This window comes from Lampris incognitus, chromosome 5, assembly GCF_029633865.1.
Source record: "Lampris incognitus isolate fLamInc1 chromosome 5, fLamInc1.hap2, whole genome shotgun sequence".
Taxonomy (NCBI): domain Eukaryota; kingdom Metazoa; phylum Chordata; class Actinopteri; order Lampriformes; family Lampridae; genus Lampris; species Lampris incognitus.
Window position 1 is genome coordinate 17910746 of NC_079215.1, and position 20164 is coordinate 17930909.

At 44.6% G+C, this 20164-nt stretch overlaps 1 protein-coding gene across 1 annotated transcript; it reads left to right on the forward strand.

The window, feature by feature from the left end:
- Positions 1-4601: 4601 nt before the first annotated feature.
- Positions 4602-10918, forward strand: LOC130113383 (N-acetyllactosaminide beta-1,3-N-acetylglucosaminyltransferase 2-like). The gene is made up of 3 exons (XM_056280973.1): positions 4602-4703; positions 8901-9052; positions 9695-10918. The coding sequence occupies exon 3, from the start codon at positions 9713-9715 to the stop codon at positions 10916-10918; it is 1206 nt and encodes a 401-aa protein (XP_056136948.1). The 5' UTR covers positions 4602-4703; positions 8901-9052; positions 9695-9712.
- The last annotated feature ends 9246 nt before the right edge of the window (positions 10919-20164 follow it).

Below are 20164 nucleotides of genomic sequence, written 5' to 3' on the forward strand. Positions count from 1 at the left end.
CTTTTAGTGCCTGTCAATACCACGATTCAACTTGTCAGTTGGGCTGAAATGTGAATTGTGCTGTCTGTCTGCCTCTCTCTGTCTCTCTGGCTCTCTGTCTCTCTCTCTCTGCCTGTCTCTGTGTCTGTTTGTCTCTGTCTGTCTCTCTCTCTCTCTCTCTCTCTCTGTTTGTTGATCTCTGTGTGTCTCTCTCCCTCTGTCTGTCTGTCTGTCTGTCTGTCTTTCAATTCAATTTTCAATTCAATTCAGTTCAATATGTGCTTTATTGGCATGACATACATTTGTGTACATATTGCCAAAGCATGTAAAACAACAACACAATACAACTATGATTATAATAACAGCAACAACAATGATTATGATATTAAACAACAACAATAGCAATAGGTGCCGTCACCCACCGTCTCTCAGGTTGTGGCAGGAAAATATAAATCATACTGCAATGCTCGCCGCTGGCCCCCCTCCCAGGACCACCCTCAGCTTACCTGCGTTGTCCATTTCCTGCTACTCTGGAATCACATGTTCCAACTCCTTGACAAAAGCCCGTTGCTGTTTTTCAAATTTGTCACATTTAAGGAGGAAGTGCACCTCTGTCTCCACCTCATCTGTCATGCACTGACCACATGTTCGTTGCCCTTTTGGCAACCACGTCTTTTTGTGTCTCCCCTTTTCAATGGCTAGACTGTGGTCACTGAGCCTGTCTTTGGTGAGGATCTGTCGCTGCTTCCTGTCTGACAGTTAAGAGGTATTCTTCCAAAGCATAGTTTGTTTTTAGGGCCCGATAGACTTCTAGTTTGTTTTGTGTTTTGATTTCAGCGTTCCAGTGTTTCAAATAATTGTTCTTGCTTTGTTTTATAGCCTGGTTTATCCTCATGTTTGTTTGTTTTATAGCTGATTTATCCTATTATTTGTTTGGAATGCAGTGCTGGCCTGAGGTTGGTTGGTCTTAGTATTTATTAAAGGGTTAGTGAGTCTCAGCACCAGCTGCTTCAGGGGACTCTTTTTGGGGTTCAGTTCTTGGGTTTTCAGAGCTTTAAAGTGCAATGTATTTGTTGGGCTTGTGTTTACGTGCATCCAGAAATTTAGAGATCTTTTTTGTACATTTATCAATAATGGAAACCAGCGTAATTCTGCCCTACATGTGTTGTTTGGAGTTTTCCTTTGTATTTTCAGAATCATTCTACAGAATTCAGCAGGTAGGGTTTCTGCTGGATGCTTGTCCCATCTAGTGTAGCTGGAAAGACTGAGTGGACCCCATACCTCACTTCCATATAGCGCAATGGGCAGAATTACACTATCAAACAGTTTGCACCAGATGGAGATTGATATATCAATGTTAAAGTATTTATTTGTAATTGCATATAGAGCTCTCTGAGCTTTTTGTTTTAGGTTATTCACTGCCCTACTGAAACTCCCCGATGCTGTAATAATTAGACCAAGGTTAAGTATACTGCATCGTATGCTCTAAAGTGATGCTACCTAGAATTAACTGATATCTATTTTCCTGACATCTGGGCTTCTTCTGGAAGATCATTACTTTTGTCTTTTTTTGATTTATTGCCAGGGCCCAGTGCTGGCAATAGTTCTCAAGCAGGTCTAGTAGTTGTTGTGACAAAACTAGATCATCTGCATATAGCAAAAAATTTTACTTCCATGTCATACAGGGGGAGACCTGGGGCTGCAGACTGTTCCAGCTGCACCGCCAGTTCATTAATATATATATATTGAACAGTGTCGGGCTAAGTCCACAGCCCTGTCTCACCCCTCTATTCTGAGTGAAGAACTCAGTGTGTTTGTCTCCAATCTTAACTGCACATTTGTTGTCCGAATACATGGACTTTATTATGTCATACACTTTACCCCCTACACCACTTTGTAAAAGTTTATAGTACTTTTACAAAGTGGTGTTTAAAAAGTGTCTTTCTCTCTGTCCGTCTGTCTCTCTGTCTGTCTGTCTGTCTCCGTTTGTCTCTTGTCTGTCTGTTTGTCTCTGTCTGTCTGTCTCTGTCTCAGTTTGTCTCTGTCTGTATGTCTCTATCTATCTCTGTCTATCTGTCTTTCTGTCTGTTTGTCTCTGTATGTCTGTCTCTCTCGCTCTGTCAGTCTGTCTCTGTCTATCTCTGTCTGTCTGTCTCAGACTGTCTGTCTGTCTGTCTGTTTGTCTGTCTCTATCTGTTTGTCTCTGTCTGTCTGTCTGTCCATCTAATCATCAAAATATGTGAGTACTATATAGCAGAGGCCAACTATACAGATTTTTCCCTTTGTGAAACCACTGCTCTCTGCATTTTGCACTCTTCCTCGACTCTATACATTTGTCAACACAGGGAACTGTTAAGTTATGCGGACTTATGATGCAGGTATGATAAACTCAAAAGTATTTTGAATTTTCTACTTGAGAATATTGGGTTTTTTTCCTCTGTGTTCTTTATATTATACTTCCCACTGAGTCAAATTCCTTGAATGCACAAATTTAACTTGTTAAAATCCATCCATCCATTATCCAAACCGCTTATCCTGCTCTCAGGGATGCTGGAGCCTATCCCAGCAGTCATTGGGCGGCAGGCGGGGAGACACCCTGGACAGGCCAGTAGGCCATCACAGGGCATACACACACACACACACACACACACACACACACACACACACACACACACACACACACACACACACACACACACACACATTCACACCTAGGGACAATTTAGTATGGCCGATTCACCTGACCTACATGTCTTTGGACTTTGGGAGGAAACCGGAGCCCCCGGAGGAAACCCACGCAGACACCGGGAGAACATGCAAACTCCACACAGAGGACAACCCGGGATGACCCCCAAGGTTGGACTACCCCAGGACTCGAACCCAGGACCTTGCTGTGAGTGGACCGCGCTAACCACTGCACCATTGTGCCGCCCAACTTGTTAACAATAAAAGAAAAAAATCTGGTTTTGATTATTAGGCGGGTTAATGTGTTCTTTGCTACTAAGACAACTTGTCAGGTCAACAAAAAGTAGGCTAGCCCAAAACTGCAATAACATAGGCCTATTTATTTAAAAGGGGCGGCATGGGTCAGGGGGTAGAGCGGGTCGTGTAGTAATCGGAGGGTCGGTGGTTCGATCCCCGGCTCCTCCAGAGAGTGTGTCGAAGTGTCCTTGAGCAAGACCCTGAACCCCTAACTGCTCCTGATGAGCAGGTTGGCGCCTTGCATGGCAGCCTCCACCATCAGTGTATGAATGTGTGTGTGTGATTGGGTGAATGTGAAGCATACACTGGAAAGCACTTTGCTAATGCAGTCCATTTACCATTTAAATAAGCAGCATAGTATCAATAGATTGACATAGTAATTCTGGTTTTCAAACTGGTCCTCTGTGACCCATCATACTGCTGGATTTCCATTCTGCCTGTTAATTAAGTTATGTAAGGTATAGAAAGTTCCTGATTAAGACAACTGGAATACATGACAAGAAAAGTGAATATAACTAAATCCCTAACAAGACAGAAACCCAGTAAGCATTAATAAACTAGCAATACCACGTGGATGAACGTCAGACATCACACTTTGTATACCTTTCATGGCCAATTGCTCTGCATACATTTTGTGACCTATCTTAACCTTCAATTAAATCACTTTTAAGGCCCGTACCAGCTTGTACCACTCCTATAGAGACTATTAGGGCACTTTGCGAGATGATACGAACTTTCTCTCATCTTTCTGTGAAACAGACAAAGAAGACCGTGTCCTTGGATATCCAGCTCAAAATGGCTTGCACCCCATATAATCTCTACATTATGTAAAACTGGGCTTGTGCGATGTTCTCACTCCGAGGAGGAAAGTCATTGTGTTCGTAGCCCCTCTCCGTGTCCACATATTGAATGCTTTCCCAAAACTCACGATTTCTTTGTTTATATACAAGTGTTTACTCAAGGTATGAACTTATAGTTCCTTGTCTTTTCGCTTACATTTGGCATGTTGACTGTATAAAGAGTAACAGGTGGATGGATATCTGTTCCAAGGTGAAACACTCATTGTTTGTGGAGACTGCATTACAGCCATTTTTAGACAAAGAAGAGACTCACTTGTAGAGGGCATATTGTTGACGCTGTTTATCTGTTAATTTCCTTTTATCTGATGTTCCTTTAATCTATTTTTTAATATTAAAATCTAATTCTGTGTTTCTGATTCAATGACTTTTTCATGCCTTGTGGAGAGCACCTTGATTTGCCTGTGTGCTGTGCAAATAAACTTGCCTTGCTTTGAAAACTCAATAAAACCGTAATTACAGGAAAAGAGAGGAAAGAAACGAAACAACCAAAGCGGATCAAAGTTTTCGTCAGACGCGACTCCTGCAGAAGTTGGTGTTTATACAGAAATCACATTCTTGGGTATGGCGATACGCGATTACAATATCTTATCCGCCGTGTGTGACACGCCTCTGACGTAGGCCGTGACGTCACCCTGGCTGAGGGCGGAGTCTCGAGCTGAGCTCAAATGTATCGGAGAGAAAAGTTGGCATTTATTTTCTCACAATGACACGAGATAAAGAACGCGCAATCTGCACGTTTTTTAGAGCGAGGGAAAACCCGAGACCGCAGTCGGAGATTAGAGATTTCACAACCTGTTGCTAAAACAAAAGAAGAAGAAAAAAGAAAAATCTCCAGGTCTTTTCTTCGGACCGGGCGGAGTGGATGTGCAGATGTGAAGACAGGTGGGTTGTCGGACATCTCACCTGGTTGCTCGCCGCGCACACCGGAAGCTCTCGCGTCCGCGTCGAGTCTACAGGTGCGCGTCCATAGTCTACGCGTAGCTGCGTGGAGTTAAGACTGTGTTATAACGGCTCATAGATCCCATCGGCGGCTTTTGTAAGTCCATTTCTATGGAAGTCTGTTTGCCATAGAGCGTTATTGTTGACTGTCGCCGCACACAATCAGTTCGTCGAGTAGCGGAAAGGGCTTTACGTCTCGTCGGCCGGTCATTTCCAAAACCCTGTCCTTAGTGAGGGTTTTGTGTTTGCCAGATATAATCGCGTTACTATCTGTTGTGTTATGTATGCTGGTGCTGTAAATCGGGTTTTACACCTGGAAAAGCAGATGCGTGTAATTCAACTGGTGGAGCAGAGAAACAGCTGTCGCCTTTACAGGCGGACACCGCTGTGGCTTGTGTCGTGCGGTCGTTATGGCTGGCACAGTGAACGCACGTTGTCCTCAGACGACTCTCTCTCGTCCTCTTATCAGTTTCTCTCCTCCATTAGGGGGGCTCGATTTCGTATTCTCGCGCTTTTTATGTGTCTGAAAAGTAAATGGAGAAATATGATCTGGCGGCTTTTCTTTTGTAAGTGGGACCATGTTGGGGAGAACATTATAATATACTATACGTACCTATGATCGGGGAAATTCGCCAAAGATGCGCGGATGTGTTGCCCTCGGTGATGTGGTGGTGTAACACGATCTGCAGACAGGGATCATCAAGAGCCAGCATTCAAAGTACAACAAGCAGTCAGGTGATTTTTGGCAAACTCCAGAACCATGCAACAAGGGCAATGGAGCAGCAAAATGAGAATAAAATTAACATTCAATAAAGTGTGAAAGAAAAGTTAAATAAAATAACCAGGGAGTATACAGAAAGTGTATCCTGATAAAATGTGCAGTTGCTGTACAATACACGTACAAACGTGCAAACAAACTGAGTGAGTAAAGTGTGAAGAGCCTGGGCCAAAGTGGTAAAAGTGGCTGCAGTGTTTGTTACCAATGTAATTGTTATGTTATGCTTAGTGTCCTTATGGCCTGTGGGGAGAAACTCCTTCTGGGTCTCGAGTGTTGGCCTTGTGGCTGCGGAGGCGTCTGCCTGACTGCAGCAGTTAAAACAGTCTGTTTATTGGGGTGACGGGGATCCATAATAATCCCTCTAGCCCTGATCCTGCACCGCCCGGTGTGGAAGTCCTGTAGGGGGGTGAGTGTAGTGTGGACCAGGTGGTACGCTCAGCTGACCATGCCGCTCTCTGCAGGGCTATGTGGTCCTGAGAGGTACAGTTCCCATACCAGGCGGTGAAGCACCCTGCCAGGATGCTCTCAATGGCACCAGAGTAAAAGGTTTTGTGGATCCCCGGGGAGACACTGAACTTCTTCAGTTGCTCGAGGTGATAAAGACACTAATTATAGGCAACCAGCTGACAATATTTTCAGGGAAGCGTTGATTTATGTTTTTCTCTTGAAATATACAAATCTCTAGTTAAATTCGACGCTGTTTATTTTTATGTATGATAAGAATATATGTAATGCAGATTGATATAATTTATATAGATTATATATCTCCGCTGCACCGGTGATTATCCTTTTTTTGCGTTTGTTGTACCATATCTCTCTCTCTTGCTCTCTCACCCCCTCTCTCTCTGTCTCTTTCACACACACACACACACACACACACACACACACACACACACACACACACACACACCCTGTCTCCGTTGTCTCTGTCATACATACATGATTTTTATGATTTGTCCTTATGCTAAAGGTCTCTCTGTGGAGACCTGCTTCTGGTTATCCCCTCTAATAAACTTATCAGAATGTAATAAACTTTCCTCTGCCAACAGCAAACACACTTTAAAACCGTAGCAGCGAACCAATATACTGTAACGTGCATTGATAAGTAGACACGTTGGTCCTTGACTAACGGGTCGGACCCTTTAGTCGACTGATTAACGTTGTCGCTTGCGGAGCGGGAAATACGGGTTCGCGTCCCGGCTGTGGCGGTTCCCGGACTGCCCCCCGAATTCGCTACAATACATTCACTATTAACTGGGCTGTACAGTATGAGCCATGCACTGTGCATGCTTCATTTACTCAGATCAGGACTAGTCTCAACATGCTGAACGGGCCCAAGGGAATTTGGGCTTCATCACAGTCCAAATGGATATTTGTTTGAAACCTCAAAAACCATGATATATCTCCTTTTACAAAAGTTCCCAGCACAGTCAAATGTTGTATTCATTTATTTTACATGGATTACAATACAGTTAGTTTTGAATAGGAGCAAAATCTGATTTGATTTGTAAATATTTTTTTTGCAGTTGACACAGTACATCCCAACATCTGTGAACCCCTTAGCACTTGTGCACAGTAGCCTAGCAGTCCCACTAACTTCAGCTGGTGCATAGTGGAATTAAGACATGCACGACCATGACTGCACTGTGAGCTCCCCATTTTTAAATGCTCAATCGGATTGAGGTCTGGAGAATTTGGATGCCAGGACAACACCTCAAACTATTCCCGAACAATGTGTGCAGTGTGGCAGGGTGCATTATCTTGCTGAAAGAGGCCACTGCCATCAGGGAATACCATTGCTATGAAGGGGGGTGTACCTGGTCTGCAACGATGTGTAGGTAGGTGGCACATGTCAAAGTAACATCCACATGAATGGCAGGACCCAGGGTTTCCCAGCAGAACATGTGCAGAGCATCACACTCCCTCCACCTGCTTGTCATCTGCCCACAGTGCATCCTGGTGCCGTCACCTCCCCACGTAAACAGCGCACACATACACGGCCATGCACGTGATCTAAAAGAAAACGGGACTCATCAGACCAGGCAACCTTCTTCCACTGCTCCAAGGTCCAGTTCTGATGCTCGTATGCCCATTGTAGGCACTTTCAATGGTGGACAGGGGTCATCATGGGCACTCTGACCAGTCTGCAGCTATGCAGCCCCATACGCAGCAGGGTGCAATGCAGTGTGTGTTGTGACACATTCCTCCGGAAACATCATTAAAATGTTCTGTTAATTGTGCGACAGTAGACCTTCTGTCGGTTCAGACCAGACAGGATAGCCTTCATTACCCCCACACATCAATAAACCCTGGGTTCCAACACCCTATTGCCAGTTTGTGGTTTGTCCCCCCTTGGACCACGGTCATTGGGTACCCATCAGTGCTGACTGGGAGCACCCCACAAGCCTTGCCATTTCAGAGATGCTCTGACACAGTCGTCTGGCCATAACAATTTGACCTTTGCCGAAGTCACTCAGGTCTTTACTCCTGCCCATTTCCTGCATCCAACACCTTGACTACGAGAACTGATTGTTCTCTTAGCATCTAATCTACTCAGGCGATCAATGTTATTTGGTTTTGGACAGAGACCTCAGATGTCGCTCCTGGATTCTGCTGGAGCCACTCTCCCAATTTGGGGGTCAAGGCCCCTAGTGCTCCTGTTACCAATGGGACTACTGTGATTTCACCTTCCACATCCAGTCTAGTTCTTCCTTTAGCCCTCGGTATCTCTAGCTTCTCATGTTCTTCCTGATGTTGCTGTCACTCAGGATTGCTACATCAATCGCAATTGCTCCTCAAGACTTGCCTCCTCAGGGCAAGCTTCAAACAAATCAATAAATATAATATTATAAATAATATCAACAAGTCAACAGTAGGGATAACCCTACTTTAAACTGCTGCTGCAAGTTGAGACACTTTCTTTGAGCACCGATCAATCCCGTTTTTCTCTCTGAGCATGCTCGGTATGTTCATCACTGCAAATGAAAGCGATGCTGTATGAACACATGTTGCTACAGTGCAGAAATATCTTTCGGTCCTGCCTCTTTGCATGGAATATGAGGTCCCGTTTTCATTTTGTAGTTTGTGACAGTTTTACACAATGTCACCAAGCCAAATCCCACAACATTTACAGTTTTGCTTGGTAAATATGGTTATTCTGTTACCACATCTGACAAATCAAGACAGCTATGTTGAACCTTTGGCAGTATGTGTTTATTCATATATTTATTTGTTAATCCAACTTGTCTGCGCAGATGGAGGAGACGGGGTTACTTGTTCTCCCTGTTCCTTTTTTATTTATTTTTCCAATAAACATGATTTCTGCTGAGTTGGTTTTAACCTGCAGTCCCTCATGTTGACAGAGTGTGAATGTGTTTGAGCCCAGATGGTGCCAGAAACTACTTCCTGGTTTAGCAGCACTACTTTCTACTGGGGTCTTCGGCCGTGCAGCCCATCCCTGTGAGTTGAGCAGTGGTCTGGGGTATCCACCAGACTCAACCACTCCACCCTAAAGGTAATATCAAGGCTATATTTGTGGCATACGATTAGGCAGTATTGTCAACCCTGTTATTAACATTAGTTTTAGCATGTTTTGAGTACCAAATGGGTCATATTAGGACAATTCAGAAGCTTTTTGTCATTTGTACTTTCACCATAGTTAATTCAAAATGCCTTACATAGAGTTCCATTCGAAGTCTATGAAACTAGATTTGAAAAAAAATAAAGCGGTTGTCTTGAGATGTATATGCTGCATTGTGTTTCGGTCGCTGCTAATAAATTGCTGTCATGTGCATGCCTGAATTGAAAGAGCGTGACGCCTGTCTGTTATTACTGAAGGGAGAGAGGAGGAGGGGAAAAAAGAAGGGATGAGGGCCCATTCCTTCAGGATTAGGGATGAAAAAAGCAGGCTGGTATGCAGCCGGCCTGAACTCTGAAACCGAACAGGGAAAACCAAACCTCTCACTGACCTGCTTCAACAGATTCGTCCTTTCTTTTTCTTGTTAAAAGCTTAAGAGTCTTCTCAGCTTTCTCCGTGTTTCTGAATGTCCCTTTATACCCTGGGTTTGTTGTAAATCTGCCATTTTAGGCCAGTTATAGTCAGGATGATTTGTAGATTTGTGTCCTTTTCGGTAATTTTTTTTTCTCATTCAACCAGGCACAGAGGGGGAGCAAGATGCCTGTGGGCCGCCAGAAAGCCAAGGTCCTCTGTGTGATGATGGTACTCAACATTTTCATTTGTATCCTGGTGGGAGTGTCACGGAACCTTGGTCAGGACAAGAGCAGCCACAGCAAGGTTCGAATCCCATCCAAAAGATTCTGGCACCGGCAGTCGCTGTCCAAGTCCTTCTGGAACAGGGAGCAGCAGCGTCTTGACTACATGTATAACCCCGTCCTCTGGCCTGCACCCTCAAACAACTCCCTTGTTGACCTGCTGGACTGGCTGAATTACTCTAGGCCAATCAACCCCTGCGAGCCAGACAACAGGGTCCCAACACAAATTTTGGACTACAACTCCCTGCCGCTGCGGTTCCAGGACTTCCTGTTGTACATGCGCTGCCGTAGCTACCCCATGCGGCTCAACCAACCTCACCTGTGCAACAATAAACCCTACCTCCTGCTGGCCATTAAGTCACTGGCTCCTCATTTTGACAGGCGACAGGCCATTCGTGAGTCCTGGGGACGGGCTGGCATCTTAGCAAATCGGACGGTGGTAACGGTGTTCTTGCTGGGCAACGCCTCATCAGAGGACCACTTCCCTGATCTGTCGGGGATGCTGGAACATGAGGCAAAGCTTCACAGGGACCTCCTCCAATGGGATTACAGGGACACCTTCTTCAACCTCACCCTCAAGGAGATTCTCTTCCTGGAGTGGTTCAGCCAACACTGTGCCCACACTCGGTTCATCCTGAAGGGCGATGATGATGTCTTTGTCAACACGCTGCGAATCATTGACTTCCTGGAGGGTCTGTCAGAGGTCAAGGCCAAGGATCTGTTCATAGGGGATGTTATCAGTAATGCCACCCCACACAGGGACCGCAAACTAAAGTACTTCGTCCCTGAGAGTGTGTTTGTGGGACCATACCCTCCATATGCAGGTGGAGGAGGGTTCTTATATTCAGGCCAGCTGGCACTACGCCTTTACAATATATCTCAACAAGTAGCCCTCTACCCAATCGATGACGTCTACACAGGGATCTGTCTGAAAAAGCTGGGACTGGTACCTGAGAAGCATAAGGGCTTCAGGACGTTTGACATTGAGGAGAAGTACAGGGACAATGCCTGTATCTACAGGGGCTTGATGTTGGTGCACAGTCGCACGCCTCAGGAAATGATACGAATCTGGTCCTGGCTGATCGCTCCGGACAGAGACTGTCAGTGAGAATCTGGAGCTCGATCAGAATGTTTGATTGCCTTATTTTTGAGTCTCCTTGTCAACACTTTTTAGGCGGGAAATCCCAAAAATAAGGCGATAAATAAAATCAGGCATCATGATAGAACCAATGAGTTTGTCACGTGTAAAACAGTGTTCCATTAAAGTTCCTTTGCAACCTAAATTCAAAGTCCTCTATACAGACAAGAACAAGCCCTCAAACAAGTACCCCAATTTAAGGAATACGCATTCTCTTAAATGAAATGTGACAGTTCTTTGGTTAATTTCTAATTGCTAAATTAGGCAGGCAGGCTAAGCTAACTGCTACCCCATGCAGACCGGCAGTTCCGATAACACTGAAGGCAGGCTGGCGGCGGCCTCGCCTAGCATTGACTGTGTTTTTAGTGTCATCATGTGGAGTGCGGGGAGGTGTGTCGAAGGTGTCTGGCTGGGAGAGCTGGCATTGGATCAGCTGGGGGAGCCTGGTCTGCTGCATCCGGTGGGCCCAGGGACCACGGCCCTGCCCGGTGCTGTGCCCGAGGAGGAAACACTGAGGGTGGTCTGACAGGACGCGGAAGCAAGTGGGGCAGGCTAGACTAACTGCTAGCCCATGCAGACCGGTAGTTCCGACAGTCATCCTGGCTGGCGTTTGTTCTCTTGGACAGTGATTTTTTTTTTTTTTGTAGTTTGATATATGTGTTCTTGTAGTTTTTGGATATTTGTTTTTGTCTTTGTGTTGCACTGCTGTGGGCTGGGGGAAATGATACTTCATTTCATTTCATGTACGCAAGTGCGTGAAATGAAATGACAAATAAAGTGTTCCCGATTCCTGAAATTGCAAAATAATCTGGGAAGATTAATTTGTTCCTTTAAACTGTTCCTTTACCTGCAGTATTACGCTGGTCAATAATAGGACTCTTGTAATATTTCACAGCTCCTTGTGGTCAGCAGAAGAAGACTGTGGAGTGTGGTTGTACTGGACAATGTTGAACTGCGTGAATGTGAAGCAGGGTAGCGTTGAGACAGAACGGTACCCAGTAAACCTCCCCTGGATAAATAACAGTTAAAAACGGATAAAGCCGCTCACTAAACCTTGAAACTCTTAGTATGGGTCACAGAATCGTTTCATGTTCTTCCCTTTATGTAGGTAGTTTGTCTTTATAGTATTTCGGCATTGAATGTCACTGGGCTAATAGAATAAGGGAGACGGAGAGAAGGTGCTAGTGGGGTTTAATTGTAGGCTTTAGGGCGGTACAAATTTGACCTTGAATACGTGTATTCATTTGACTTTTACATTTTATAGTTGGACTATATTATATGACTTGACATATAACGCCACTGTTTGGTCGTCACAGCTAATATTTAGTATTAGTTGTTCTGTCATATCTGCTTGTTAGACACAACTTCATCTTCAGACTCACCACATCCAGCCTTTGTTCTGCCACATTCAGTTGCTATGGCGAAGATGTAAAACGCACAGTGCATTTTTCCCAGGAAAATCCAACTTGACAACAACTGTTAAAACTACAACACCGTGCAGGATATGGATGTCCACGGATTAGCCATTGTCTTAAATGTGCCATCAATAGAAAGTATCAAAAGGGACGTTTGTTTGCAATGCAAATCCTCAGGCTTGTAATTTTAATATCGGATCTAATCTGCACCGATGATGTATGTGAGACAGTGGGAGTTCAGCATTTTAACTTTTTGCCCATCATCCATTTGGAAACGTCATGATTATTTCAAGTATGTTTGATTCTTACAGCTCGTATCTGGATGAGACTTGATACACACCTATAGCGTGAGACAGCCAATGAAATTCAACATCTATGAATGCCAGGCATTACGTATTTGATGTCCAGGTTGTAACAAAAGGATTGTTGTTCCTCATTTGTGTTTTTCTGGGGAACTTTTAGAGTGTGACACAGGCACAAAGTAAGGCTGGCTAGAGCTGTATGTGAGTGATGGCAATCAAGTCAATGGTAATAAAGTCAAAAGTCAGCAAGTTCAAGTGCTTTAACCGTCCATTCTGTATGGTTTGGTAAGAACGGAACAGAATGAGACACAGGTGTGTGGTTTTTTTTTTATTCGTGTCTTTTACCATTTTTACAGGGTATTAGAAGTAAGGAGGTCAAGGGTCACAGCCACGTTAGCTAGATTTCATGAGAGGAAAGAAGCCCTGACCCCCCACTCCCCACGGTGTCGGTATCTGCTGTAGAAGTTTAATATTATTTCTGTAGTTTTGAGTGTGTCTGCAAGTGTGCACGCGCGCACGGTGTGTAAGTGTGTGTGTGTGTGTGTGTGTGTGTGTGTGTGTGTGATGTGACATGTATGGATTTGAACTACAATGCTAAGATGACTGAAGTTCTCTCTGTAGGGTCTACGGGGTCTGTTTTTGTCATTCGGTATGCTGAGAAGAGTTGATCATTTGGCATCGTGGGTGACTGCATCACATCGCCATGCTTACCGACTGTTTCTTACGGTCATACCTTTAGCTGAGCTGTGTGGGTCAATGGATGTCTGCATTTTTTTTTTAATGAAAATGTGTCATTTCTTGTATTCTTTATCAACGCACAACAAATAAAAACCCTTTCCATTAGAGTTGATTGGTATATGCTGTCATTTTACTATTTGATATTATTTTAAATCTAGTCAATAGTCAAAATCACTAACACAGAGTTAGATGCGAAGCCTTACACACATCTATTAGAAAGTATTGTCGTCAGAGGAACCTGCTAATAATAACTTTTAAAAATGTGAAACCTGATATCGGAAGATCTAGTATTCACTGGCGTTTTCCAGTTTTGCATTACCAGCGTCTGCAACGACAACGCATGTAGAACCCAACAGCGCCATCTGCTGGCCCTACTGTTGGCCGCAACACATGAAATTAAAAGTCAATCAGCTAATTGATCAGTTCCACCTGGTGTTCGCTCTTCTTCAGCGGAAACAGGAAAAGAAAAAACGCGTTGTTTTAAAATGAAATCCCAAGAATCAAACTTTCCTCGAAGCTGCTGGATGTTTTGAACAGACGACGCTCCTGTGAGAATGTCACGAAACAGCTTCAGAGCCAAAACATTGCTGATATTCCTCCTGATATGTGGGATATTCTCGAAGTACTGCGACTCGGAGGTAAGATACGATGGTTACAAATTGCAATTTGGCTTTTCCACATTTTAGCTCATTGTAGTGGTGTGACGCTGCTCTCCTGTTCTGTCTCCGCAGACCAATACAGAGGATGGACACGCTGATCCAGGTGAGTTAAACACACCTTAACGAATAGGCTGCTGTAGTTTCATAATGATGCAGGCCAATTTACTCTAGAGCACCGTATTGTGTGTGTGTGTGTGTTTTAACCTTGTAGCGTAACGTAAAGTAAGTTGTCACCTTTAGAAAACCCAATGTTTCCTATGGGTTTTTCAGTTTTGTTTTGTTGTTTTTTTTAATAGGCTGGGGGATGGAACATAGCTTACATGGGACAACCTAAATATTGTAACGTTCATGGATAAGTAGACACGTTGGCCCTTGACTAACAAATCGTTTTATTTAGTCGACTGGTTAACGTTGTCGCTTGCGGAGTGGGAGACACGGGTTCGCGTCCCGGCTGTGGCGACGGTCTCCCAGACTGCCCCCCCAATTCGCTGCAATATACAATGTGGACCCAGCGTCATAGACGTGAACCTTTTTGTTTTTTTTTTTAACTTTTACGAGATTGTTTTGTAGTTGTAGATTATGAGCGTTCCACTTCCTTATTCTCCTGTTGTCCTGGAAAAAAATACTCGGTGGTTTGCGTGACTTTGTTGTGAGAAGAACGATACGGGATTCAGTCTTATGTTTATCATTAGAAGTTGGTGTCGTATCCCCGTTGTCACCTTTGACCCGTCTCCTGTTACAAAGCGAACGACAGCCAACGAGTCCATCTTCACAGGGAAACCACAAGGTAACGGACTGCTATACACGTATGGGCAGGCCGGCTGCAGCTTTACCAGTCTCTACTTGGCCTTCTTGGCGGGTTTTTGTCACTGCTGTGCTGTTGACATTTCTATTCATCCGTTTTATTTCATAGACTGTTACTGAATCTGGCTGCCTCTTTTTCTTTAACCATGTTGGACTTGGATAGGAGATTGTAGTTGGGTATTTATTAGATAACAGGTTGTTGTTGTTGGATAAGATGCACTGTTAAGGCGTCCGGGTGGCGTGGCGGTCTAGTCCATTGCCTCCCAACATGGGGATCGCCTGTTCGAATCCTTGCGTTACCTCCGGCTTGGTCGGGCGTCGTTACAGGCGGGTGGGAAGCCGGATGTGAGTTGTGTGTCGGGGTATACATGGCGCTGTCCGGCTCGCTGCACTAGTGCCTCCTCTGGTCGGTCGGGGCGCCTGTTCGAGGGGGGGGGGGCCTAGCGTTATCCTGGGGACATGAGATTGTGACGTTAATGAGAGTTTAAGACAGGAACTTGCGGCGTGCTTTCAGTGGCGTCCACATCCTTTTAAAAATCATTTTGCATAAGAATAGATACATTTGAACTGTTACATTAAATTTATAATGGTTAAAAAAAACGTTCTGGGGCCAGTGTCGTCTGGGTACAAGGCACCCAAGTCCCAAAGCGGGAGACTGACGATACGTCTGCGTAATGTGCATCCTAGACTTGATGAAGCGCCTAACCAAGCATGTAGGCTGATGTGAAAGCGTTTTGAGTGGCTGTTGCAGCTAGAAAAGCGCTATATAAAATGCAGCTTGATTGATTGATTGATCCCAAGTCCTTTAACATGCCTTTTGCTTAACTTGAAATATAGCCAGCTTTAAATATACCTCAAATGAAACCACAAGGGCAAAAACAAGTGACTGAATGCAAGAGGCTTAGAGAAGAGCGGTGGGGATGCAGGGAAAAATATATTTTGCCAATTCCATTACGAACAGTGGCACGTACAGAAAATGTTCAATAGGCCACAGGCGAAGAAGGGCCAGCGATGTTTGGAAATTGGCATGAATATTTTAATAGAATAAGAGTTCTATTTGAAGTCAGAAAATCTTTAGTCTCCCCTTTACTCCTTCCAGTTACTGTTTGGTAGGTAGAGTATCTGCAGACAGCTCTATGGTGCAGTATAGAAATCTAGATACAAGCCTATATCTAGATAAAAGGCTTGATAAGTGTAAGGTCTCTTGGAAGAATTGTTGGAATGCTGATTTTCAGACAGGTTATCATGAAGTGCTTGCCATGTGACCTGATCACTGAACAAAATTAGCATTTTTTTAATTAGCTTTTTTTTTGTGCTTTACAAGGTGGGGTAGCAATGCGGGTGGCCAGGTATTTGAGAGTGCTTGGACAACCCCCTAGAGCCGCCCTTGTGAACCAGTGAGGAGGATAAAAATTAAAATAAAATTGTGAAAATCTATATACATTTTTAAACGGCACACTTTAGCCAGGGTCACAGTGTGCTCTGTGTGTAAAGAGATGGGCTCCATCACCTTGAGTTGGAGTTTCCATTGATAGCAATGTCTTCTATGCATGCTCAATAATCCAGGTAAGGAAATCGTAGAAAGTGGAATCGGTTCATCTGGACACAGAGTTCATGGGGAGCATTGATGGCGATGCATTGAGACGGACTCCATCCCCTGAACTGGAGTTTCCGTTGATAGCAATGCATTGCTTCACTGCATTTTTATTCATAGTCTTTATCGGTTTGGTACCCAGTGAATGTCCGTTGCAGACTTTGTTTTCCTCCCTTCTTTCCAGATGAACAGGGGGGAGATGGCAGTAATGCCTTCTTTGCCCTACGGAGCTGCCACCAGGCGATGTATGATGACAGTGGTGAGTTCTTCTCCCCCGACTACTTGTGCTCCAACCCGCCTCTCTGGTGCAACTGGACCATCCATGTGGACGCCGAGAAGCGTGTGCATCTCTACCTGGAGGACTTGACCCCGGATGATGCCTGCCATCTTAAACAGGACCAGATTCATGTAGACGAGCCTGCAGGCTCCTTTGTTGGTCATAAAGTCCTGCAGAAGTGCTGGCATGAGGCCAAGTACATCTCCGCCTCCAACACACTTAATGTGGTTTTGTTAATTGGAGGCCACCCCAGCACACCTTACAGGGGGTTTTACGGGCGTTACCAGGCTTTCGGGCCGCCGATTGTTTATAACCCACCGAATGACTCCGTACAGCATGATGACAAGCTGTGGCTTGACTCCATCACCACAGAGCCATCTCTTAGTCAGAAGATCTTCCCCGAACCCATTATGGATGCCCAACAAATAAAAAGAGTTTTATTAGAGCAACCAACGGAAACGCTTCCAGCAAACCATGACCAGATGTATGATTACTATGACGAGCCCCCGCCGGTGTTCGACGAGCTTTCATGGATTGTCGAGGACCCAAAAGAAACAAACAACGAGGTGACGGTTCCTCCTGCTCAGGAAGAAGAGGAAAGTGTTCAGGTTGGCAGAGGCCACCGTCAGGACCCTTCACCTAGTGGGCAACTTGAGAACGACAGCAATGTGTCCAATTTTACGGCTGCGCCCACCACAGTGATGCTGGTCAACCAGAAGACCTCTCGATCCGGAAGAGGTGCCGCACAGGACCCTCTGCAGCATGAAGGCACGACTGTACATCAACAAAAGGAAGATTCAGAGCCCACCCCGTACATCTCAACAGCAAAACGCAGGACCATAAATGAACCGTTAGAAGACCGCACAACCACTGAGACCATTGATAATGACCCTCCTCAGAGACTCTCAGAGATGGGCACGTCTGTTGAAGGTCCAGGACTCGCGAGAGGCAATAAAACTGTGAAAAGACACAATGAGGTTTTGAATGAAGACCCCTCTCCCCCTGAAAGCATCCTCGCCCACCCCAGCATACTGGAACCACTTTCAGACTACAGGAGGAACGGTAAAACAAGTATTCTCCTATATGGATGCCTTAAAGCAGCAATTCTCAATCAGGTCCTCAGGTATCAGCAGTACTGCTGGTTTGCCATTATGTCATGTAATTCATTACAATCACCTATGGGGGGAGGTGAAGGGTTATAGCGATGGGTGTTGTGTTTGTGCATTTAAGATTTGTGTGTGTTGGGGGGGGGGGTAGTTTTGCATAGGCCATAGAGCTTCTCTATATAAATCACATGCATGTCTTAAAATTAAGTATGCATTACTCATAGGACTCCTGACATGTGAGGACACTATGAATTACAAATTGCTGTTGTTAAATCTAAGTCTAAAGTGAATATGTATTATTTAACTTGTTTAACATAACGTGCATGGTTAAAGGCAGGAAGTGACATTTAAGTTATTACACCTACTTAATGTTGATGGTATGTTTTGCTTTTAATGTTCAAGTGTGTTTTCTAAAAAGCCAGCACTGGAGTGCTCAAAAAAACTAATCTGACCTCGCCATCAACTGCTTTGCTGCTCATGTTTACTTACTCGTTTTCAGTGAGATGATAGTGTGTGTAACATCTTAAATTGTCTTCCCTCAAATGATAATTGCAATTGCACACATAACCGAATCACACACAGCACTGTTTTTGTTTTTTTGAGTTTGACTATGTGTCCTTCCCTGGTAGGAAACATCAAAAACCGTTCAGACTTTCCACATCTGCCTGGAGGTGAGTTTCAGAAAAAGAAAACTTGATGGAACAAAAAAAGCTTTTAAAGACGTATGTGGGCGTTTTAATAGACAACAGACGGCTTAGATGTCAACATAATGCCATCACAGTACTCTTAATGCTGTGTCTGTACCTCATAGACAGCCTGTTTGAAGTGGCTGTTGAGCTGAACTTCCAGCATGACCCTGAGGAACCCTGGGACCACACAGCCAAGTCTCTGCTCATGTCTGTGCAAACTTTGGTATGTTGACGACTCCAAAACAAGACAAATGGCAATCTTTTGCTAAAAAACAAAAACATAACAGTGGAAATTGCTCAAAGTGATCAGTTACAGCCATTCGGATAGCATAGCAGTCTATTCCGTTGCCTAGCAACACGGGGAACGCCAGTTCAAATTCCTGTGTTACCTCCGGCTTGGTCAGGCATCCCTACACACACAACTGGCCGTGTCTGCGGATGGGAAGCCGGATGTGGGTATGTGTCCTGGTTACTGCACTAGCGCCTCCTCTGGTTGGATGGGGCACTTGTTCAGGAGGAGGGGAAACTGGGGGGAATAGCGTGATCCTCCCACGCGTTATGTCCCCCTGGTGAAAGTCCTCACTGTCAGGTGAAAAGGAGCGGCTGGTGACTCCACATGTACCGGAGGAGGCATGTGATAGTCTGCAGCCCTCCCCGGATTGGCAGAGGGGGTGGAGCAGCAGCCGAGACGGCTTGGAAGAGTGGGATAATTGGCTGGGTACAATTAGGCGAAAAGGGGGGAGGAGTAATCAGTTACAGCGATTAACCATCTATACTGATTTAAAAAGTCCTATTCCAACGCTGTTTAAAGCTGAAATCCGTGAATTTTCTCCGCAGTAAGTCATTATTTTCTCCATCTGTGCCATGGAGCCAGGTTACATAAAACTAATCAGCATCCTTTGGAAATGTTTTGACCAGGTAGGACAAACATTGGTGCAGCAGCAAACACGTGTGTGTTGGAAACCAGTCCATCATGGAAAAAAAGATTGAAACGTGATGCTAATGTGGTGATGCTTCTTTTGGACAGATGATGAGTATTACTGTACAACAGTGTTATGATATAGTTTGAAGTTTATAATATATATTACTGTGTTGGCGTTAGCCCGAGAAAGCCATTTTTTCGAAGGTGGGAACGGTTTACTGCTGAGCTGATGGCCCACGAGCGACAATGTCTGCGACACATATCAAATCTATTTTATTTGTATAGCCCAATATCACAAATTTACAAATTTGCCTCAGTGGGCTTAACAGCAACACAACATCCTGTCCTTAGACCCTCTCATCGGATAAGGAAAAACTCCCTAAAAAAAAAAAAAACCAAAAAAACCCTTTAACAGGAAGAAAAAACAGGAAGAAACCTCAGGAAGAGCAACGGGAGGGATCTCTCTCCCAAGACGGACAGCGTGCAATAGAAGTTGTTTACACAAATTACATAAGACAACATTGAAAGATGATAACAGAATTATAATGGACTTATGAAGAATATGATGCACAGGATGCCAAGCAGTGTCCAGATGCCAATGGAGCAGTCCAGGACCCAAGCCATGCAACCAGCATCATCATGTAAAAAAAACTTATGTGAGGAGAGGAATGGCAGGCAGCGTCCAAGTGGCGACCACCATCACCACAGAG